Source organism: Herpailurus yagouaroundi, unplaced genomic scaffold, assembly GCF_014898765.1.
Source record: "Herpailurus yagouaroundi ecotype Mexico unplaced genomic scaffold, PumYag 161, whole genome shotgun sequence".
In the NCBI taxonomy this organism is placed as follows: domain Eukaryota; kingdom Metazoa; phylum Chordata; class Mammalia; order Carnivora; family Felidae; genus Herpailurus; species Herpailurus yagouaroundi.
Genome location: NW_024412402.1, coordinates 13374899 through 13399167, shown reverse-complemented (window position 1 = coordinate 13399167; position 24269 = coordinate 13374899). Strand labels below are relative to the sequence as shown.

The 24269-nt window shown below is 50.0% G+C and overlaps 1 protein-coding gene across 1 annotated transcript in view; it reads right to left on the bottom strand.

Annotated features, from left to right (window-relative positions):
- SORL1 (sortilin related receptor 1) overlaps positions 1-24269 on the bottom strand; it is a 153751-nt gene that overhangs the window by 19774 nt on the left and 109708 nt on the right. Inside the window, exons 28-40 of the mRNA XM_040482842.1 lie at positions 22251-22382; positions 20568-20699; positions 19451-19585; positions 18515-18670; positions 13584-13733; positions 10902-11033; positions 9562-9688; positions 9226-9395; positions 6747-6859; positions 6416-6520; positions 5567-5639; positions 3230-3312; positions 1161-1257 (exon numbers count right to left, since the gene is read on the bottom strand). Of these exons, the coding sequence (XP_040338776.1) occupies positions 1161-1257; positions 3230-3312; positions 5567-5639; positions 6416-6520; positions 6747-6859; positions 9226-9395; positions 9562-9688; positions 10902-11033; positions 13584-13733; positions 18515-18670; positions 19451-19585; positions 20568-20699; positions 22251-22382 (1605 nt within the window). The remainder of the gene's footprint in view (positions 1-1160; positions 1258-3229; positions 3313-5566; positions 5640-6415; positions 6521-6746; positions 6860-9225; positions 9396-9561; positions 9689-10901; positions 11034-13583; positions 13734-18514; positions 18671-19450; positions 19586-20567; positions 20700-22250; positions 22383-24269) is intronic.

Sequence of the window (24269 nt, the reverse complement as noted above, 5' to 3'; positions counted from 1 at the left end):
TCTCTGTCCCCAAAATAAATAAACGTTGAAAAAAAAAAAAATAAAAACGTTAAAAAAAAAAAAACAAAACACTTTTTTTCTAGCTTACTTTATTGTAGGAACACAGTATATAACAGATACGACATACAAAATGTGTGTTAATTCACTGTTCATGTTACTGGCAAGACTCCTGGTCGACAGCAAGCTGTTAGTAGTTAAGTCTTAGGGGAGTCAAAAGTTATATGCAGATTTTCAACGGGGTCAGTGCCCTCTAACCCCCGACTGTTCAGGGTCAATTGTATTCAAATGAAGTCCATTTCCTTGTTTGTAAGACAGAAAAGAACAACTACACTTACTGCAGCTACTATTCCAAGGATTCAAAAATAAAATGCGTAAAAAAAAAAAAAAGCATTCGGCAGGGTGCCTCGCATCTAGCTAGCCCTAATATATTTCAGGCAAGACGGTTACTGCTTCTGATTCTGCCAATTTCTATCGGTGCGACACTGGGACAATGAGATCATAGCCTCAGAAATCAGAAAGTTGCAGGTTCTAAAGCTGCCACCTTCCGAGGGAACTACTTTATCTCTGAACCTTGGGTTCTCACCCATGAAATGAGCATACCCCATAGATTTATTACTGGGGTTGTATAAAATGCCTAGGTTACAAAGAACGCCTAGGTAAATGCCTGCGCACAGTAGGTGCACACATATAAGGGGGACTGGGGTACCTCCTTCCCTCCTCCCTTAGCTCAGGTCACTTGTCCATCCATTCAACAAACATGCCCTGAATACCAACGATGCACCACGCCCTGTGGACCTCGCATTAGCAAAGCAGGAGCGAACCACGCCAGAGAAGAGGTGTAGGTAACTCACTCCCAGAACTTTCTTTTGGAGCTAAAAAATCATCGGTAGAGGGTTAATCTACCTTCTTTCCAGTTTTTCCTCTTTGAAGCCTCCAACTTCCATTAAGAGCCAACAGAAGAGCCACCAAGCTAGAGAAGGAGGCTGACGAGCCAAGTGGACCCCCCGCAAAGCAGGGGTCATTTACAGTCTCTTCGCTCTGCCCACCCAGAACAGCTGGCAGGGGAGAGCCTCCCTTTCCAGGCGGCCCCCACACAAACTCTGCCACCAGGAAGTATCCATCTCCTTTCTCCTCCCTGCCAACTAGCTCCGAGGTGTTACCTTTGTGCGACAAGATGTTCCCCCGGAAGTTCAAAGTTATCTTCTCTTGTTTGTGGGTGTCAAATGCCCAGAAGAGGTTCACCACATAGCCATTCACCTGCCAAGAATGAAGAAACAGGTTACAGGAACAGTACACAGTCAAGGGAGCACAGCAAACGCAAAAGGCACCCCTTGACGATGGTTGCTTTCGGCACCTCCTTTCTTACAGCAGACAGGTTGTTTCTTTTGATCTTTAGGCTGGTTCCAAGTGTGCGATCACTGAATATCTAGTTACCTGGCACCTAGTTCTAAAACCAGGGGCGCCTGGGTGTCTCAGTCAGTTAAGCATAAGACTTCGACTCAGGTCACGATCTCATGGTTCGTGAGTTCGAGCCCCACGTCGGGCTCTGTGCTGACGGCTCGGAGCCTGGAGCTTGCATGGGATTCTGTGTCTCCCTCTCTCTCTGCTCCTGCCCTGCTCACACTCTGTGTGTGTGTGTGTGTGTGTGTGTGTGTGTGTGTGTGTGTGTCTCTCTCTCTCTCTCAAAATTAGATAAACATTAAATAAAAGGAGGGGGGTGGGTGCCTGGGTGGCTCGGTCGGTAGAATATCTGACTTTGGCTCAGGTCATGATCTCACCGTTTGTGACTTCCAGCCCCGCGTTGGGCTCTGTGCTGACAGCTGGGAGCCTGGAGCCTGCTTCGGATTCTGTGTCTCTCTCTCTCTCTGCCCCTCCCCCGACTCATGCTCGGTCTCTCTCAAAAATGACTAAACGTTAAAAAAAAAATTTAAAGGGGCGCCTGGGTGGCTCAGTCGGTTAAGCATCCGACTTCGGCTCAGGTCGTGATCTCGTGGTCCATGGGTTCGAGCCCCGCGTCGGGCTCTGTGCTGACAGTTCAGAGCCTGGAGCCCGCTTCAGATTCTGTGTCTCCCTCTCTCTCTGCCTCTCCCTGGCTCGGGCTCTGTCTCTCTCTCTCTCTCTCTCTCTCTCTCTCTCTCTCTCAAAAATGAATAAACATTTAAAAAAAAATCCAAAAAAAAAAAAATTAAAAACAAACAGTAGACTATGTAGAATATAAAATATGGGCTTGATGAAATCAAAAACACCGATGCAGAATAAAAGGACAAGAGCCAGTTCACAAAGGCAGAAAGAGGAAAAACTTTAAAGATAATTACGTTATGGTAATTAAGGATAAATCTCAGCTCGGGTGATCCTTGCAGTCAAGGCCAAGAGGTCGCTACAAAAGGGGCTCCCTTTGAGCTCTTCTTGTCTAACAGGAGCAAACCTATCCGTGTATCAGGAAAGCCTACCTTTTCGAAGTCCTGAGTTCATAAAGGAATTTGATCTAAAGACCTTTAAATATGGGACACCAGCCAAAAAACGCGTGCAAGACCAAAAACTGTCATACAGACAGGGTTTACATAAAGGCCATTTCTTACACCAACGGTCTCTGAAGCCAAGGGCATGTGCCCCCAAACTGTAGTCCCGTAAACGGCACAAGGGGCTCTGAAGGCCGTTTGTCCCACCACCGCTCCACGGACAGGGAGGGAAACGAGGCAAAACAGACAAGAACGCTACGGAAGGTGGACCTCAGCTTGGAAAACCACAGGCAGGCAGAGAACCCGGGTGGAGCCGGCTTTGCAGACAGGCCTCGCAGAGCGGACGGGGGGCGCTGGAAGGGGAGGGGGCGCGGTGGCTACAAGGGGGCATGTTTCTAAGGCGTCCGACTCTCTCTTCCCCTGTGGGAACCTCTGCATTAGTGCTTAGCACCGGGAAATCCAATAAAGCTGAAAATTACAGGGCATACATATTCTGTTAACACCAACTCTTTATTTGCATTGTAGCTGTGAGCCATTTAATTATACGGTTTAAAAAAAAAAAAACAAAAAGGAAAAAAAGGCACCGGGCTGAGGCATTACGTGCAAAGACTCACGTTGCTCTTCGTCGGGGGAAGGAACCGACCTGGCTGCGGTATTTTGGGTTTACTGGATCAAATCACTCGCTTTTCTTCATCTCATTTGGCCCATGCGGCGCCAGCTGCATACAAAGGAGAGCCCCACCCGCCGCTGTTTGGAAATTCCAACGTTACCTTGACGTCGCTATCCATGGTCAGGGTGAAGCTTAGAGAATTCTCACTGTAGCTGTCGATGCGGATATCTGGCGGTGGGATCACTGAAAACAAAAAGGAATTCAGAAAGAGAAAGCACGTGACGAAAAGTGAGGAAGGCAGGGCCGAACCGTTTTCAACTCGACAGACAAAGCGATCTTTTTAGTTGGGGAAGAAAGGGCATTTCTTGGGCTGCTTTCACTCGTCTCTTTCACCGCTGTCGTCCTGCAGCGGAGGTTGGGTCCACAGTTGCCCGGCGAACCCGTAACCCTCTCGGCTCAGCCTCTGTGTAAATGCCCCCAAACAGCCCAGCGGCGGTCTGGTTCTGAAACGTGCGGGGGTCACAGAAAGCGCCACCTTTATTGGCAATGAGGAGGTCTCAGCGGCCTCGCGCCCTCTTCAAAAGTTGAGAGCAGGCCAGATCGTAAGGCAGAAGTTGTAAATGCACGTGTGGCAAGACGGAAACCACGTGGCCTCTGGAGTCTGGCAAACCCGAGTTCAAGTTCCCGTTTTAGACACTTAACGACTGTGTAACCGGAGGCAACTTACTTCCCTTCATACTAATGTTAACTCAACCAATGTGCCTTTTCTTTCCGTGTCCAGTAAAGTCCCACCTCGGACAGAGGAAGGAACTGGTAAGTCACTGGCATTCTCAAAAAGGCCAGAGCCCAAGCTGAGAACTGGGGGCAGGGAGGGGTGTGTGTGGGAAAAGAAAGCGGCAGAGGGAAAAGACCCCTCTCAGTGCAAGTGAGGAGCATGGTCCTTGACGTTCAGAAGGCCTGTCCACAAGATGGCGGATGGCGCTCTGCCAGCCGTAATCCAAAGGGCTTAGTGGGATAACTATTATCAGAAGACAGTATTTAAATGACAACTTGTGTACTTGACTGTCCTGTGTGTTACGTCACGAGGACACAGGATCACGGACAGAACGCAACACATACTTTCTGATTCAGCACACCGTGACCTCCTGCACGTGCCTGAACCAAAACCTGTTATGAGCTGAGGCTCACCAACAAAATCACACAAAAGAAGTTTAAGACATTTTCCAAAGCAGGTGTGATTTGCGTTGAGAGAATTCAAGGCACATGTTCTATTGCTGACCTTCCAGGGTCCCTTCTTTTCCATACGCACGGCCAGCATGCTTTGATGGGTTTTGTAGAGGGAAATGACAACACAGCAAAAACCCTAGGGGAGTGTGAACTCAGTCCGTTTTTTCCTAATTACCCAAGAGCACCCTGCTACAGAATGGCTGACTTCACTAAGTTTGCCTTCCTCTTGCCCTGATCTCAATGAGCCCCAATTTTAAAGGCAACCAGATAGTGACTCTCCATAAACCACAGCCTGTTTCTCACTGGCGCAGGCTCAGGTTAAAGCCCCCCAGTCGTGTCCCATAGGACGCTTCTGTCCAGAAACGAAAGCCGCGAGTGCCAAGGCTAAGATCAGGAAACCGCCGAGGAACATGAGGCTGTAATCCGCCTCCCCCAAGTACGCCAGAAGCCTTCATTTTAATCGCTTTAATTCATTCCTTCCTCAATTATTTCATTGGCTCGCCCTCAACACCAGTGACACGAGGGCGGAGGAAACCAAGCCGGGCCCCCCTGCCCTCGCGAGGACACGTGCAAGCGGGACAGGGCAGCGGGAGCACGCATCTCGGCCCAGGGGGAGCAGATCAGCCCAGCGGTTAAAGGCACAGGCTTTGGAGCCAGGAGGATCAGGGTCTGCTCCCAGCTCTCTGCGATTTACTGACCGCATGGGAGGGGACTTTGCTTCTTTCTACTTATCTGTTCTTACATCCGTGACGTGGGCTGATATATGCCGAGCAGCAGGTGCTCCCGAGTACCCGGCTCTTGGCGGGCGGTCAGCTATCACTAGGGTCAACTCTGGTGCTAGGAACTACCACCTACACACGGTTTGTCAGCACCGCTGGGGAAGACACAAGGGTCAGCCTGGGGATCTTACAAACACCCTAAATGGACACGGACAAAATCCTCTGTACCCTTGGCGAGAAGGAAGGAGTCCTTTGATTTTGGATATTGTACATGAGTATAAGAGCTGGGCACGACGGCCTTCGGAAATCCCTCTTGTACGTCTGCATCCTTAGAGATGCTCGGCTCAGGGGCAGGAGGACATTCAACAGGCACCCGAAGAAACTTTGTAGCTAAGGCAGTATGGAAACACCTGGAAATGTGTGCATGTTGGGCAGAAGGAGGATGCGTGAAGATTTCTCCTCTACGCTTCTCCGTTTCCCAGTCATACTATAAGTTATTTCCGAAGGGTTTCTCTCTCCTCTAAATCTGCAAACGCTGGAAATTCATTTACCTTTGCCTTTGACGGTGGTAATGGATTTAGAATCGCTCCAGTTTCCTACTCCACGGCTAGTCACCGCAGCCACCTTTTCAAATCAGAGCGTGAATTAGTAGAAGATAAAGGCAGTACACCATACAACAAGGGTCCCCAGTGGGCTACGGGGCTGAGACCCTGGCAATGAGGGTGGCAAACGTTCTACACAGAGGGATCCGGGACACTCAGAGGCCCCAGCATCTGAAACAAGGGGCTAATAAGAGGAAGCTGGGCAAAGGGGGTTGTGACAGTGCAGACATGACGGCATTCGTGTGGACTGATGGACGTCAAGGGCAGGGGTTGGGGGGGGGGGGGGTGCGTGTGCGCGTGGAGGCGTGAGGCCGTTCAGACACACAAATGAAAAAGGGTAATGGGGAAACGATCAGGGTCATGGAGTCGGTGTGCGCCCTTAAGGGTCCCAACAAACATGTTCTGCACAAAATCTCTCTCTTTTCTGCTAAAGGTATTAATAACATATTGCTTAAGATCCCTACGATATTGGCTTGTAAATGCCAGTGACCATAGCTCTGTACCACCCTGCAGCCAAGGATCAGCAGAAAGGTGGCAAGCGCAGACGTGTGGGAGCTGAAACGCGAGCAGAAAATCGGGGCGAAAAGCAGGTAAAGCTGCATTTACCATAAATTCTTGGTTATCTGAGGGAAGTCTGATTTCAAGTTCTCTGTGGCACTGATTTAAGAGACTGAAAAAAAAATGATGCCTCCCCCCGCCCCGAGCAAAGGGCTGGGTTTTTAGCAGACTATTCGTAAGTCGTTCATATAGCCATGCTCTAAGGCCGCCCGGATGGCCGAAACGGGTGCTAACACTCACTCGGACGGTGTACGGAGTGTTAACCAGTAAATTCTTTATTTCCGTGACGTTACTGGCAGCCCTCTGGGACGCCCACATCCTGGAAGCATTCCTGCTGTATTCCACCTGAAGCGAGAAGAAACAATTATCAGCAGGGTACCCAATGGTCTGGGACATCCTGATACCTGACGAGGAGGCAGGAGGAGAGAGGGAGGTGATATGTAAAATCCTCTAACAGGTGGACCGCTATTTACCAGGCTACCCCAAATCAAGTGCTCGTCACACAGAACACCCCGCTGTGCTGGCAGACCCAGAATCTCCTGTTCCCACAGTCGCACGTGAAGATGCTTACAATGTACTCTCGAATGAGGCCATGTGTGTGGGCGGGAGGAATCCAGTGGGCCACAATCACGCCTTCCTCTTCCCTGTGGAGCGACAGCTGGAGACTGCGAGGGGCGTCTGGCACTAGAAGAGAGTCAACGCAGGGTTAAAGCCCATCTGCGTGTTGGGTGAATGGGAGGAACTTCCCTGAGACTGACCACAAAGACCAGAAAGAATCTGGAGCCAGCATTGGCAAGAAGCCACCAGGAAAGGCCGTGAGCTTGGCCTTGGCATCGACAAACCTTTCCTCTCTTCTGGAATGTGAGGTGTGCTGTCCACACGTGAGATCACGGCTTCGTTGGTTGTGATGTAGGCATGAGGCTCACAAGGGCTGCAGGACAGAATCACCTGCAGGCACTGGGCGTTCAATGCTGAGATCCTAACCACCAAGCACAGCACCTGCTGCCTCGACTTCTCGTACAACCCTCGTACCACGGGCATGACCACAGAGGAGTAAGACTTTCTAACAGCGCAGAACTTCTACACCCGAATGCATGGGATCACCTTCAAAGCAGGCTCTTTAACTACTTTCCTTTAATTACACGGGCACGGCCGAGACATTTCTGGATCTTCTCTCTTGTGACTGCCTTCAAGAGCTGGGTGAGACGCCACCATACATGAAAACCAGCTACGATACCTTCTGGGCAAACTTCATTCTGACTGCAGCGTACTTATCCACGTGGATAAGCCACAAATGTTGAATATTATGGGCCCTCCCATCCCCCCTTACACACCCCCACACAGGCGGAAGATACTATCCGCAAACCAGAGGGACAGAGGCCTCAGAAGGAAAATCCCTGCCAGTACCTTGATCTCGGACTCCCAGCCTCTAGAACTGTGAGAAAATAAATTTCTGTCGTGGAAGCCACCCAGTCCACATCACTCTGTTATGGCAGCCCCAGCAAACCGATGCGGTGAGCATTCATCAACAATCGGTGGCTGGCAAGCCCTCCAAGGGCAGGACTGTGTCTCATTCACCCGAAGCTCCCGTATCTAACCTAACACCTGAGCCATACTAGGTGCTCAGCTAATTATCTGTAGAAAGAAAATCAACGAATGGGGTATTTCAAAGATCGCTCCGGGGCGCCAAGAACTTAGCCAAGGTCCTCCTCAGCAGTACCATACTGCTGCCTGAGCCTCCATTTTATTTGGCCAAGCAGCCTGCAGACGTCTTCCACTGACACCAGCCCCTCACGCAAGCGTGTGCCCCAGAAAGCAGCCTGCAGAGCCACAAGCAAATCTGAGCTCCTGACACGACTGATCAACGTGTGATCAACGGTCTCCCTTGCCTCCCCGGACCTTCCCCTGGTGTGCTCCACAGAGCTTTACCCCCTGTTTTTGGCTTGAATGGACCAATGCGGCCTCAGCACAGGAACCCCAATGTACTGCACCCGGGAGCCCTAAAAAGGGCATGTGCCCAGGACCCGCCACTCTCTCTGCCTGCACCCTGCCTTCCCCTGCCCATGTGGCCCCTCGGGTGTGCTGTGGCTCTTCCTGGGGAACCTGCGAATGATAAACCTCTCTGTTTCAATTTTCCTTTGTGGTCTTCCGTGGACCGTCCGGCACCCCAGGGGCTCTACTGAACAAACGTTAATTTAACAAAGTCGTAACCCACACACGCACTTCCTTGCTTTCTGTAGGCTCATCTCCTAGCTGCCCCACCCTAGTGCTGGAATCAAAGGATTCTTCAAGGAGCCCTCCTTGAAGGCCTTCCTTTTTTGAAGAATGGCACAGAAGCCCAGGTCTTACTGACAGGTGCGTTCACTGCTACTGTGGAGTCCTCTCTCCGTCTGGGCCTTCTCAGCTGACAAAGCGTGCAAATATATGCGTGTATACCAACCCGCCTAGATACGCCTATCTGAATCTATTTCACATGTCAGCATCTGCACGGACATGAAGACCAGCGTGAGTTCACAGTGATGTCTCCAACCGTAATCTAAATGTCAGCACGGGCACTGGCAAATAGACGTTCACAAAACCTTGGGAAAGAGGATCACTGGAATACACGCACAGTCACCCAGTGTCAGCCACCGTGAGAGGGAAAGAAGCAGGGAACCCTCTAGGACACATGAGTTTCGGCAAATTTCTTTACCACTTAGCCTCAATAGCCTTGGCGTGCCTCATGGTTTCACAATGATCTCACAATCCCGAGTACCGGGAAATACCTGGAGACGGAAGGTAGGGACGGGAACAAGATAAGAAATGCAAAGGAGGCAACGGTGGGCACAATCTGAAATTAACTTCTTAGGGTAGAAACACATTACGTGACGTGATAAGGAGAATACATACATGGTCAACCACTCGGGTGGGACCATAAACTTTCGCCACAAATCTTCTGCATGTGTGAGGCACGTGTAATTATGTTCCCAAGTTGCCAAGCGTCCTTGAGAAACTCTGAAAACCCCACCTAAGGGCTTGTGCGCTCCATAAAAATTAACTGTGACACTCACATCCTTCCGGCGTCCTCAGAGTCACAAAGTCGTTGGTGTTGTGCACCTTGCTCAGGCACTGCACTTGGACTTTAACCTGATACGTGGTATCTGGCTTCAAGACTTTCAATATCATGCTTGTTTTATTGCTGTGGGTCTCCACGGTCTTCCATATGCCCTCTCCAACCACCCTGGCCAAACGAATAAAGATACCGTCACGTCAAAGCAGCATGGGGTTGCTGGGATGCCTGCCTCAGGGAGCGGGGAGTCACGCCGGGCTCACCACAAGGGTTTTACAGAACATCCGGTGGTGGTAAGGACATGGTTTTCTTCTCCCGAGGCAAAGACGGGACCCACCTGTAGTAGACGTTGTAGACACAAGAAGCGGAGGGCATCTTCTTGGGCCGTATCCAGGTCAAAGTTACATTCCCAGAGAAGTCAGCTGTCCACTGGAGATTCTGTACTTTGTATACAGTTAGTTCATCTAGAGAGATGGAGAAAAAGGGATGGAAAGTGGTATCCTTGGATTCCAAAGGACCCAAGAGGTCCTCTGATTTTTAGGCAGACCTGTCATGATCCACATTGTCAAGCCACTGTCCTCATCTTAAGACATTCCAGAAAAAGAGTTCAAACCTTCCTACACAACCTCTCTCGGGGTCTCCTAAATATCCAGTCATGAAATTTTCATTATATTTCGCCTCCTTGTCTGCACTGGGGTAAGCTGTTTCTCAACAGAAAATACTGCAGGTCCAGGGACAATGTCATAGCACGATCCATTGCCGCTACAGTAGACTGAATGTTTGTGTCCCACCCCCCCAAAATTCATATGCTGAAACTCAATCCCCAACATAATGGTATTAAGAAATGGGGCTTGGGGCGCCTGGGTGGCGCAGTCTGTTAAGCATCCGACTTCAGCCAGGTCACGATCTCGCGGTCCGTGAGTTCGAGCCCCGCGTCGGGCTCTGGGCTGATGGCTCAGAGCCTGGAGCCTGTTTCCGATTCTGTGTCTCCCTCTCTCTCTCTGCCCCTCCCCTGTTCATGCTCTGTCTCTCTCTGTCCCAAAAATAAATAAACGTTGAAAAAAAAAATTAAAAAAAAAAAAAAGAAATGGGGCTTTTGGGAGGTGTTCAGGCCATAAGGATGGAGTCCTCGTGAATGAGATTAGTATCCTCATAAAAGCGACCCCAGAGAGCTCCCTCACCCCTTTCCCTGTGAGAGGGCACACAGAAGGCGGCCATCTATGATCCAGGAAATGAGCCCTCACCAGACATGGAATCTGAGGGTGCTCTGATCTTGGGCTTCCCGCCTCCAGAGCTATGAGGAGGAAGTTTCTGTTGCTTATAAGCCATTCGGTCTGTGGTGTTCTGTTACGGCAGCCCAAAAGGACTAGGACGATTTCTAGACACGTTCTACACAGAAGGACTGAGCTCACCCCACCACAAAGCCTGAGGCTCTGGGAGCATGGTGCACCCACATGAGGTGGGACGTCCACAGAAAACAAATCCGAGACCAGTGTTTCCCTCACGGGGATGAGTTCAAACTACCACAGAGGCAGGACAAGCCTCACTTGACCGGGTGCTCCAAAACTGGGCAAAAAGCGGTTTCCTCTTCAGACTGAGGAGGCTCCCAAGGGTTCCTGCTGGAGTGGGGGAGGGGAGAGCTGAGGCTGAGCCCAGGGCCCGAGAGGTGGCACTCACCGCTGCAGGCCCTCTCGTCACTCTCGTCTGAGCAGTCCAGGAAGCCGTCACAGCGCTCGGAGAGCACGATGCAGGCCTCGCCGTCCTCACACTTGAACTCCATGCTCATACAGGTCAAGGTGCTGTGTGTGGCTGCAACACAGGGGAGGGCTACGTTGTGGTAACGGTTTGTCGTGTTTAGGAAAAGGGATCTGCATTCTCCGAACTAATCAGCTTCTGATTCAAAATACGCCTCTGGGGGCACCTGGGTGGCTCAGTCGGTTAAGCATCCGACTTCGGCTCAGGTCATGATCTCACAGTGTGTGGGTTTGAGCCCCGCGTCGGGCTCTGTGCTGACAGCTACGAGCCGGGAGGCTGCTTAGGATTCTGTCTCTCTCTCCATCCCTCCCCTGCTCGCTCCCTCTCTCTTTTTCTCTCTCAAAAATAAATGAACATTCAAAAAAATTAATAAAAAAATACGCCTCCGGGATGAGGAGTGGTAACCCCCCACAAGGGCACCGTGATGCCATTCTTTGACGGTAACCGCTGGACCCTGCCTTCAGGAAGAGCAAAAGCTTTGAAGTCAAGTGATCTAGAGTGCATGCAGTCATTTACAAGCTCCACAGCGATTCACCAGAATTGGCCAGGGTTGAATACTTCTGTTCCAGAACAAGGACAAGTAATCCCGTTTTCTACCTGAAACACCGCCATCGACCTCTGACAACCACACCTTGAGACGCAGGTAGAAAGAACGGATAAGGTTCTCACGAGAGAACCAGGATGGCAACGGGAATGGATAAGGGATCGACAGAGATGTTGCTAGAGATGAAGAGATCCAGGGGTTGAGGCACGGTAGAATGTCGTAACAACCATCCTCAACTGGCGAATTAAAGATGGCATGTCTCTAGTGTGGAAGTATAGACTGCAATTAGCTATGCTTTCAAAAGAGCTCTCTACTAGAGTAATTCGCAATGAAAGAAAGGAAATGTGAGGTTTTTACAAACTATAATCCCCCTTCTCCTGGAAAACCACTGTATTATAGAGCTCTGTTATATGCTGAGTAGAAACTGGTTTGCTTTGGGGAAGTTGCAAGAGGGACTTGGTTACAAATAAAACTGCATTAGAGCATTTAGAAAATGTCTGAGACCCACTAGGGTAAGAAACTCAAGATGGAATTCATCCTTCCATCTATCCATCCACCTACCCACTCACCATCCATCTACTCATCATCCATCCATCCACCCACCCACCCGCCCACCTAGACACCCATCTATCCACCTACACACCCACCCATCCACCCATCTACCCCTCCATTTATCCCTCTACCCAACCATCTACCCATCCAGTGAATATTCACGGAGGGCTACCAAGAATCAGGCACCGTTCAAGATGCTAAGACTATGGTGATGTGTAAAACAAAGGACCTAACCTCAAAGAGCTTACTTTCTATTAAGAGAAACAGCAAACAACTCTGGTGTTTTAGATAGTGATTAACAACTACAAAGAAACATAAAGAGAAGAATAATAACAGAACGCTGGGCAGGGGTCATTTCATATAGAACGGTCAAGGAGAAACCCTGTGAAAGGCATTGTTTTAAGAGACTGCCAAGATCCCCAACACAGGATTATCCCACATGGAAAAATATAATCAAACAACAGCTTATTAAACATGTCTCAACATTTTTAAAGTGGCAAAATGTAGGTTTTAGAAACTGAGAATCTACTTGCTATTAATCTGTGAAGATTCCTAAACTGATAACTCAACAAATGATTAACAAGCACTTAGAACAGAATGCAGTGGCCTTCAGGGGCCAGCTTTTCTGAGAAGAATCATGCCATACTCATCTCATTTCCTTTTTTTTTTTTTTAAGCTTATTTATTTTGAGAGAGAGAGAGAGAGAGAGAGAGAGAGCATGAGCAGAGGAGGGGCAGAGACAGAGGGAAAGAGAGAATCTCAAGCAGGTCCTGTACCACCAGCCCAGAGCCTTGATGCAGGGCTCCAACCCACGAACCATGAGATCATGACCTGAGCTGAAACCAACCATCTCAGATGCTTAACTGACTGAGCCACCCAGGCACTCCTCCTTTCCTTTTTTGATAGGGTTCTCGGATTAATGGATTGAGGAAAATTGGAGACGAAGCACATTTTTATTTTAAGGCTCTTAACTAGGCAACATCCTTATGAATAAGGCCAATTTGGAACAAGTTAAATAAACTTATTTAAAGAATACCAACGAGGGGATGCCTGGGTGGCTCAGTTGGTTGAGTGTCCACCAACTGATTTTGGCTCAGGTCATGAGCTCACCATTCATGGGATTGAGCCCTTTGTTGGGCTCTGTGCTGCCAGCGCAGAGCCTGCTCGAAATTCTCTCTCTCCCTTTCTCTCTACCCTTCCACCCCCCTCCCCGACTTGCGTCAGCACTCTCTTTCTCTCAAAATAAATAAATAAACTTAAAAAGAAAAAAAAAAAAAAAGAATATCAATCAATGAGTTAATCTCACCCAGGAGGAAGGTCCTATTGCACGTCTCTGTTAATTATTTTCAGTGTTCATCTTACCGTGTGTTTGTTTCATTTGGGCCGAAACGTTCCTGCTATCATTTGGGGGAGTGTGGGATTAATCTGCCCTGTTCTTTTCATGTCCCAAAGGCCCACCTGCATTTTACACTATTCCCTATTTAGTGTCTCCCTATGAGACTACTCACGGCAGTTGGCCTCGTCCTGGCCGTCCTGGCAATCCTGGTGGCCATCACAGCGTTTCCAGTTGGGGATACACTTCTTTGGCTGGCGGCACTCGAATTCAAATCGGTCACAGCGCCCACGCTGAGTGGGAGTAGAGGCAGCAGTGACATTTGCTGGAAGAAGAGGTTGTTTTTTTTTTTTTTTTTAATTCACTTTTCAGTACTGAGGGACCCGGTCGGCAAGAGCAACCAACTCGACGCATTAGGAAATTTAGGAAATGACAGTGCTTTGGGAATTACGATGGGGGCCTGGAGACAAAGGTGAGCTCTGGATATGGAAGGCGGATCGACCAGACGTGGGCATCTAACTTTGGAAGCTGGATGTAGACAGAGAGTGGTAAGTGACCCAAGAGACCAGATGAGGCATACCTGAACTGGGAGAGAAGAGGGAGAAAGACAACAAGGGAACAGACTAAAGATTCCCAAGTCCCCTGCTCCTACTAACCCCATGAGACAATCACCCCGTACGTCACTCCCACAGAAGACTGGAGGATTGTAATGTCCAGGGTAAAAAGGGCTGGTTAGGCCTAGCTAAGAGCAAGAATGCTGTACTGAAGAAAGGGGTTAAACTCACAGATTGCTGAAGGCGAGGACCCTGGTCCCCTTCCTCATAAACCGTGGCAGTGACACCTTTATTCTCTAGGCAGTAGATTACTGTAAAAACTCTCCTCTAGGGCAACTGACCAGCCTCGGGGACAAACCCTCAAGTAACCCCAACTCTTGTTGGGGATCAGGAGTTCCCCAACAAACAGCCCAAGCATGAAACTCAAAGCTGTGGGGAGTCTCTTGGCAGTGTTTTCGTCCCCAGCCTTAAACACAAGCAAACACCCCAGGATTATGCGGGCAAAACCTTTGACATGAAAGACAGAAACCAGTGCGGACCCTCTTCCCTCCTAATAAAGAAAATCTGGAGGAAACCGAGATTTTGTAAGAAGAAAACTTCAAAAAATAAAGACCCTTAATACGCTCAGAATGAAAGAATATAGATTTCTGAATGAAAAAAGACAAGATGCCATGAAAAAGGAACAGGACTAGAAATTTTAAATCTCTTAAAATTAAAAACCATGGTAACTGACATGGAAAACTCAGTAGTAGAGCTGAAAGATAGGGTGTCTTCCAGAAAACAGAAAAAGAGAGAGAGAGAGAGAGAGAGAAAGAGAGAGAGAGATAAAGAAATTTAAAAAAATAGAAAAGAGGACCACGTCAGTAGATCTAATGCATGAATGACACGAGTTCCCGGAAGAGAAAACAGAAAAGAAGATACCATTAATGGAATATTTCAAGGAAAACTCTCCAAACTCAAATACATAAATTTGAAGAATAAAAGAGCCTATCAGCGTCCATCCACCACTCTGGATGGAAAGGAAGCTGCATCAAAGCACATTGTTGTGAGATTTCAAAACACTGGAGCCAAAGGGAATACCTTACAAGCTTCCAGAGAGTTAAAAAACGAACAAACAAACAAACAAACATGCAACATGTAAAAGATCAAAATCAAAATGACTCTGAATTTCCCAAGAGCAGTTCAACGGCAGGGGAGCCAAATTCTTAAGGAGAATTACCGACACCATAAAATTCCAAACCCGGACCAACAATCATCAACCACATCTGAAGACAGAAGAAAAACACTGTTAGATAAGCAAGACCTCAATGATACCTCCCACGTTCCCTTTCTTGAGAACGTTCTGGAAAATGTGCTCTACCAAAAAGTGGGATTGAACGGGAAAGGGAGGGGAGGGGAGAAATCTAGGATACAGAAAACAGAAGCTCCAACATGAGAGAAGTAAAACAAGTCCTTAGGATGGAGAAAACATGTCCCACAAGGCACCTGTGGCCCAGGCACCGACAGCAACAGGCACAACAAATCCAAGCAGCAAACTCAGGGGACATACACGTTGAAGGCTATCCTCTCTGTGTCTTCGGCCACTGTGCCACCACATGCATCTGGCAAAACTACCAGAGGGTGTACTCCAACAACACAAGGGAGTAAACCGAGAAAAGCAAAACACGAGACCCAGGAAGCAGCGAATCTAAACCAGGAGAAAGGCAAAGAGAATCCCAAGGAGGGCAGTGAAGGCCCCGGGGAGGGGCACGCAGGGGGCCTGGAGACCCCTGGGCCCAGAGAGGGAGATCTAGGCCATTAGAAGGAAAATCGCCCAGAGAAACTCTGGGGCTGAGAAATCACTGATACGGTGACCTTGGGGAGAGTTACCCTCAGAGGTCATGAAGAGAGAGACAGCGTTAGCAAACATCACACGATAACCTGAGCTAACAAACACAACAACAAAAACCAGGTACTAACTCTGGGATATTGGGCTCATTCCATGGTTTTAACTGGGTTTTCTTTTTAAAAATTTTTTTTCAACGTTTATTTATTTTTTGGGGACAGAGAGAGACAGAGCATGAACGGGGGAGGGGCAGAGAGAGAGGGAGACACAGAATCGGAAACAGGCTCCAGGTTCTGAGCCATCAGCCCAGAGCCTGACGCGGGGCTCAAACTCACGGACCGCGAGATCGTGACCTGGCTGAAGTCGGACGCTTAACCGACTGCGCCACCCAGGCGCCCCTTAACTGGGTTTTCAAAGGGGCCTCTCCTACCCCCAGAACCACTCTGCGAAAACAGGGTGCATGAGGAAAAGCAGTAAAATATGAGGCTAGAAAGCCAGGCCAAGGCACATCACAGCACTACTGCCTGGACAGTGAGGGGGCCGCTAGAAAGTTCCAAACTGGGGAGGACAAGATCATGCATCAATATACGGCCTCTCAGAAGGTAAACCGAAAACGGCAGAGACACAAGACCCCGAGACCAGTTAGGAGACCCGCAATAAAGAAACCAGATCTGAGAGCTGGAGACAACCTGAATTAAATTTGCCCTGATGACATACATGCAAAAGAAATCACAGAAGTTGAATGGAAAATCCAAATAGGAATCTGCTCACTGGATTAAGCAGAATTTGCTAGAGTCTGTTAATACCCTGCTCACAGTTCCGATAACCAAAAGACAATTGTGAGAGAAGGAGAATCGAGACACTCACTAACCAGATAGCTGGGTCTTGGGGGCCAAGGACAGAGATTTTAAAGATATCTTTTTTTTTTTTTAATTTGTTTTGAGAAACGTTTTTGGGACACTAACTATTTGCCTATTACTGTAATCGGCAAAGTGGGGATTCCAAGCGGTATGCAGCACGATCCCCAAAAATACAAGGTCCACAGAATCGCTTGGGGAGGAAAGATTCCCACACGTGAAATGACCAGGAAGCAGCACATGACAGATCATAGTGAGGGATCAAAAGGACAAAGGGTAAACGTGAGACTGGAAAAGAGATCAATATCAACTATATCAATTACAGGACTCGGTGAAAGCCCCATGGTGGTGGCCTCGTGACGGAAAATGATGGTGTACTTGTTCCAAGAATCTCAAACTTTAGTGAACCTACAGGTCACATGGGGAGCTCCTGAGCTCCACACAGAAATCCTAATTCTGTATTTTTTACAAACACCCCAAGTGCTGGGCGCCTGGGTGGCTCAGTAGGTTGGGCATCTGACTTCAGCTCAGGTCATGCTCTCGCACCTCGTGAGTTCGAGCCCCGCGTCACGCTCTGGGCTGATGGCTCAGAGCCTGGAACCTGCTTCCGGTTCTGTGTCTCCCTCTCTGTCTCTCCCCTGCCCATGCTCTGTCTCTCTCTATATATCTCTTAAAATTCAATAAACATTAAAAAAAATTGAAAAATATATTTAAAAAAAAAACACCCCAAGTGATTCCCTTATAGGTGGTCTTTGTTCCATACTTTCTTTGATAAATACGGAGGGCGTATCAAGGTCTCTTTTAGCTGCAAAATCCATGCCTCCCTTTGCCGTGATGGATGGTTTCAGGGGGGGTGGGGGGGAGTAGGAGGAGGACAAGGTCAAGGAGGACAGAGGTCTCTGGTGAGGCAGAAACCCTGCTGAAACAGTATCAGCAGAGAAGAAGCAGGTCTTTCCAGAGAGGATGAGAAGAAGGAACCCAGCTTGGCAGAGGTGCGAAGCAGTGGCAGGCAAGGAAGGGCCTTGAAAATAAGACTTAAGGACAATAAATTTCATACATTGAAAAATAAAAAAAAAATAAAAAAAAATAAAAAAAGAAAAAGAAAAGAAAAGAAGACTCAAGGGTTGGGATCTATCTTCGGGACAAGAGGAAACCACTGATGATGTTAAACAGTGAAGCAATGGGACGGATGAGTCTTAAAGGAGGAAAATCAGTGTTGACCTAGAAGTTTGCTAGGAAAAGGATTTGCAAAGCATGGCGGACAACTGTCTATTTTCTCATTATAAACTGAATATGCAACAGAATCCGGTTGAGGAAAGAACACAGCACCCTTACCTCTGTCCTGCCTGCAGTTAAGGGCATGCACTAGACAGGGGGTCTCAGGGTTTACCCCCGCCTCCAGCAACATGGTTTACTGCCCACACCTTCAGAGGCCTCTCTGCGTTGGGCCACTAGATGGCAGTGCTTACCCTCCTTTAGTAGGAGGGCCTCCAGCTAGTGGGCAGGAAAGTCGGACTCTCCCCCGGAGAGTGTTGTTAACCCACACAAATATTTTCCCTATAATTCCCATTCTAATTTCCTGTGCAGAAGGAAGCAAAGGTGGCCCAACCACAGCCAGGGTGGGAAGCAAGGTGGCTGGCCTCTTCGTGCAGGAAGATCAAAAGGCGGTTATAGGAGACGAGACACTCCAGTCACAAGTTCCACGGGTCTCCCCGCTCTGGAGGTGAGCAGCAGCCTGGCCACCGAGCACAGGGTCCCAGGAGGCAGGGGAAACCGAGCCCGGCGCCCAGGGCGCCGCGCCCAGGGCGTACCCCTGAGGCCCTGCTCCACAGAAGCAGGTGCCCCAGGAGAGGGCAGGGCCGGCACTCACCAGGCGAGGGGCAGGCTTCCTCGTCTGAGCCATCTGCACAATCTCGGTACCCATCACATACCCAGCTGTCCATCACGCACGCCCCACTGCTGCAGCGGTAGTAATTGGGCAGACACGTGGAGGGCCTGGGCGTCGGGGAGGGAAGAACGTGTGAATCTGAGCAAAACACAAGCAAGCGAGAAAACCCAGAGTGTTACAGGAAGCCGTGACCTCAAACCGCACATTGATACTGGGGCATCAGAACGGACGGCGATCTTTTCCCTTTGCTGAGGCAGATGCACCTATCCTATTGCGCTCGCTTTGGGCTAATATTCGAACGAGTTTGCTCTTACTCAATAGGGGCTCAGTGCCTTTGCAGGCTGACGGAGGGCAGGTGACTCGGAACGCACAGGGAGGGTGAGAGAGCTCATCCCACGGAGGCTGAACGCTGTTCTGGTGAGAAGTCAACTACAGCACCCCCTCTCCCCCCACCCAGTTCGGACGTGAGAACACCAGAAGGGAAGCTCGCTTGCTTGCGAGCTTGCTTGCGTTCCACACCAGTGCTTCTCAGATGTAGTGAGGCACACTCGTCACCCGCAGGCCTTGTTAAAATACAGATTCTGACTCAAAGGCAGCCTGGGGTGGGGTCAGACACTGCATCTCTAACAAGCCCCAAGCAGATGCGGAGGCCGCTGGTCTGAAGACCACACCTGCAGCAGCCAGGCTGCAGAGCGCTTTCCGGGGGGGCCTGCAAAATACCTAGAAACCGGAGAAACCAGCCACGCTGGTTTTCAAAGTGGGAGAGGACAGAAAAGAACTCAGAGAGTTATTACCCAACCCCCACCCCGGATCACTGAACCGGCCTGACAGTGAGGAGACAGAAGGACATTCTGTGCAGAAAGGTGGAAGGCAGTGTGCTGGTGACTCCTGGGCATGGGGCTGCCTCAGGACCCTTACCTCCACAGTCCTTCTCATCAGACCAGTCCTCACAGTCGTTCTCCCTGTCACACTTCCACCTGTTGGGGATGCAGTGGCCATTCTCACACTGGAACTCGAAGTAGCGGGAGCAGTTTGGGGCTTCTGTGGGGTTTTCTGGGGGAGAGGAACCACACAGTCAGTCACTAGCCCGGCACCAAATGTGGACATAAAGGCCAAACAGATACCCAGGTCCCAGGGCAGCCTGCACAACCCTACCAGACACGGCGGGCAGCCAGAAAGATACATATCCGCAAACAGAAGCCCGTCTTCCCGGATCCCAACTCGTGCTTCTCTGAACTAGGCTTCTGTATCTTACAAATAACGCCCGACTTTTTGACACTTTACCAAAGGGATGACCTAACTAGTGACGATGCCCCAACAAGGACAAAGACTCTATTAAGTTGCAGAATCTGTTCACTTATACGTGGAACTTAAGACACACGACAGATGAACGTAGGGGAAGGGAAGGAAAAATAAGATAAAGACGGAGAGGGAGGCAAACCATAAGAGACTCTTAAATGCAGAGAACAAAACCGAGGGTCGCTGGAGGGACTGTGGGTGGGCGGATGGGCTAAATGGGTCGGGGGCATTAAGGAAGACACTTGTTGGGATGAGCACTGGGTGTCACGTGTAAGAGATGAATCACTGGGTTCTACTCCTGAAGCCAAGACTAGCCTGTATGTTAACTACCTGGAATTTAAATTTAAGGGAAAAAAAAAAAAAAAACCCAAAACTGTGAAATCTGTAACTTTTCCTGGGGAGAGAGAAGCGCGCTCTGAAATATTTACCATAATTCCTCTACCATATTCCTTAGACATACTGTGAACTTCCCAGCTGGGGAAAGAGAAGGAATGGGCATAAACATTCTCCCCCCCACCCCACCCCGACCCGGCCCCCGACACTTCCTGGGGGGCAGGCTGCCCCCTCAAGACTCGATTCCTTACATGGAGACTTGCTCACCAGCTGGCAGGAACGAGTGCTGAGGACAGAGAAGGCAGAGCCTGCGTGGGAGTGTGCCGAGCGTGGCCCTCCTTGACCACAGGAGTTGCCATGACCCGGAGGCTAGGGACAGGAGGCTGGAGGCCCGAGATCTTACCGCAGTTGGCTTCGTCAGAGTAGTCGCCGCAATCGTCCATGCCGTCGCATTTCCAAATCAAGCTGACGCACACTCCGTTTTGGCACTGGAAACTGAACTCATCGCACACCTTGTGGAACTCAGGGTCTTGGGCTAGGTAGGGAAGAAAGTTCCAGGTTACTGCCACACCGACGAGTTCAAAGGAGTGCCCCACTTGGAAACAAGAGGGAAGGGCAAACGTCCTCCTCCAAGAGACAGACCAGCCACCGGGCACCTTGAGAGCAAAAGCCAACCGATGGCCTCACCCCCCACCCCGCCTGCTCAGACGGTGACTGTACTCGGAAACGGGGTCTTTGAAGAGGTGACGAAGTGAGGGGCGCCTGGGTGGCTCAGTCGGTGGGGCGTCCGACTTCGGCTCAGGTCATGATCTCGCGGTTCGTGAGTTCGAGCCCCGTGTCGGGCTCTGTGCTGACAGCTCAGAGCCTGGAGCCTGTTTCAGATTCTGTGTCTCCCCCTCTCTCTGTACCTCCCCCCACTCCCACTCTGTTTTCTCTCTCTCCCTCTCTCTCAAATAAATAAGTCACATTAGGAACACCTGGGTAGCTCAGTCAGTTAAGCGTTCGACTCTTGATTTCAGCTCAGGTCAGGTTATGATCTCATGGTTGGTGAGTTCGAGCCCCACGTCAGGCTCTGCACTGACAGTGTAGAATCCGCGTGGGATTCTCACTCTCTCTCTCTCTCTGTGTCCCTCTTCCCACTCGTGCTTGCTCTCTCTCTCTCTCTCAAAAATAAATTATTTAAAAAAAAAAGTGATGAAGTTACAGTGACGTCATTAGGGTGGACCCTAATCTACTAAGACTGGTGTCCTTATAAGAAAAGGAAAGCAAGACACGGGTAGGCACGGTGAGGAGACCACGTGAGGGAGAAGGCAGCCATCAGCAAGCCAAGGAAGAGAGCCTCAGAAGAACCAATCCTCCTGACATCTTGACCTCAAACTTGTGGCCTCTGGACGGTCAGAAAACACTTTTCTGTGGTTTTGAGCCACCCAGTCTGTGGGCTTCTGTGATGGTGGCCAGAGCTGACTAGAAGGAGTGCCTACCATGGGCAGGGCCCTGTTTTAAGATGAGGACTACAGGGGCACCTTGGGTGGCTCAGTCAGTTGAGCGCCTGACCCTTGCTTTCGGCTCAGGTCATGATCTCACGGTTTGTGGGTTCAAGCCCCGAGTCGAGCTTGGGATTCTCTCTCTCTGCCCGCCCCCCACCCCCCACTCGCACTGTCTCTGTCTCTCTCAAAAGAAATACATTTAAAAAAATGGGGCTACAGCAGTGAACAAAACAAAGGCCCTGTTCTCGTGAAGCCCACATTCCGGCAGGGAGAGACAGGCAGGCAAATAAATACACAGCGTGCCAAGGGCTGACTAGTGCCGCGAAGGCCACAGGAGCAAGATAAGGACACTACAGAGCGATGGGGCGTGGGAAAGGCCTGTCGGAGAAAGTCCCGCTTGGGCCAAGACCTCGGACCTTTGGCGTCTCCCCCTTATACGTATACCAACGACCAAAAAGCAACACTTCTGAAGCCACAAAGGTAAGTCTTTCTCAGGAAGGGCAAGATTGGGCACTCGAGCAAGACCTGTAAACCTGAGTGGCCCGCTCCCCCCAGAGTGTCTCCAGTGGCTCGGGCACCTCCCCATCCAGCCCACTCACAGCATCCTGCGAACGTTGCGTCCTCGTCTGAGCCGTCGCGGCACTGGACGATCCCGTCACACACCATCGAGTGGAAAAGGCACTGCTGGCGGTTCTTGCAGACAAAGTCCATGAAGCGCGTGCACAGGGGCTCTGGAAGGGGCCCGGGGAGGGGAGAAGGCGTCAGCAATTCAGGACTGGTGGGGCCCTCCCCGGCCCTGAGCAGATGCTCCCGGACGCGTGCGCATTCGGGACACAGTCACCAGAGGCATCATTTATTGCGCACTTCCTGTGTGCCAAGCCCTGGGTGAGAGCACCTGACACGGAAGTACATTAAACTCTGAGGACAATGTTATGAGAGATTTTACTGTCCTGTTTTCCAAATGAGACCAGAGGGGACGGCAGCATTCAACGTTTGGCCAAGAGCACACGGTTAATGAGAGTGGAGCCAAAATGGACACCCAGGCCTCTCCGACATCAATGCTTGAGATCTTCATCACCACACAGAACACGGACTCTCGGGGCGCCTGGGTGGCCCAGTCGTCTGAACGTCCGACTTCGGCTCAGGTCATGATCTCACGGTTGGTGAGTTCGAGCCCCACATCGGGCTCTGTGCTGACAGCTCAGAGCCTGGAGCCTGCTTCAGATTCTGTGTCTCCTGTCTCTCTCTCTCTCTCTGCCCCTCCCTGGCTTTGTTCTCTCTCTTACCAAAATAAATAAACGTTAAAAAAAAAAAAAAGAAAGAAAAAAGAATATGGACTCTCTACTACTTTTTCTGTAAAGGACCAGTGTTATGGATGGAATTACACCCCTGACGATGCGTATGTTAAAGCCCTAATCCCCGGTGTAACTGTATTTGGAGACAGAACCCCTTTTAATTGCCTTTAAAGAGGTCATTAAGGTTAAAGGAATTCATGTGGGTGGGGCCCTGGCCCAGTGTGGGCGGTGGCCTCCTAGGAAGAGACACCAGGGATGCAGGTGCAGACAAAATGCCATTGAGGACACAGCAAGGAGATGGCCTTTGGACTTGAACTGCAGCATCAGCCTGTCCCTGGGTCTCCAGCCTGCCAGCCTACCCTGCAGATTTCGGAACTCACCAGCCTTCAAAACTGCATGAGCTGATCCCTGAAAAGAAATCTCTCTGTATATGACACACACGTCCTACTGGTTCTGTTTTCCTTGAGAGCGGCACAACCAGGGGGCAAGCTCTCAAGGTTCTGAGAGTCATACAGTCTCTACCACAACCACTCCACTCTGCTACAGTTGCATGGAAGCAGCAGGAGTGTCTGTGTTTACAGAAAACTTCAGTTAATAGGACAGGCCACATACGGGCTGGCTTTCCACCCCCAAGGCCCGACTGCCACCCCTCCACTATTACATCAGTTCTGAACCTGGACTGTCCATCACAAACACCCGGGGCACTTTTTAAATGTCCTGATGCTTACAGGGCGCCCTGGTGGCTCGGTCGGTTAAGCGTCCCACTTCGGCTCGGGTCACGATCTCGCGGTTCGTGACTTCGAGCCCCGCGTCGGGCTCTGTGCTGACAGCTCAGAGCCTGGAGCCCGCCTCTGCGTCTCCCTCTCTCTCTGCCCCTTCCCTACTCGTTCTCTCTCTCTCTCTCTAAAATAAATAAACGTTAGGGGCGCCTGGGTGGCACAGTCGGTTAAGCGTCCGACTTCAGCCAGGTCACGATCTCGCGGTCCGGAAGTTCGAGCCCCGCGTCAGGCTCTGGGCTGATGGCTCAGAGCCTGGAGCCTGTTTCCGATTCTGTGTCTCCCTCTCTCTCTGCCCCTCCCCCCGTTCATGCTCTGTCTCTCTCTGTCCCAAAAATAAATAAAAAACGTTGAAAACAAAAATTAAAAAAAAAAAATAAAATAAATAAACGTTAAAAAAAAAAAATCCCCATGCTCAGGCCATGCTCCAGAATTACATCAGAAATCTAGGGTTGGGAGGGATGTACCCAGGCAAAGCATACTCAGGCAGGAGCACCAGTGACCCGAGACAACGTCTACGAGTAGAAAGGAAATGGAGGGTAAGAGG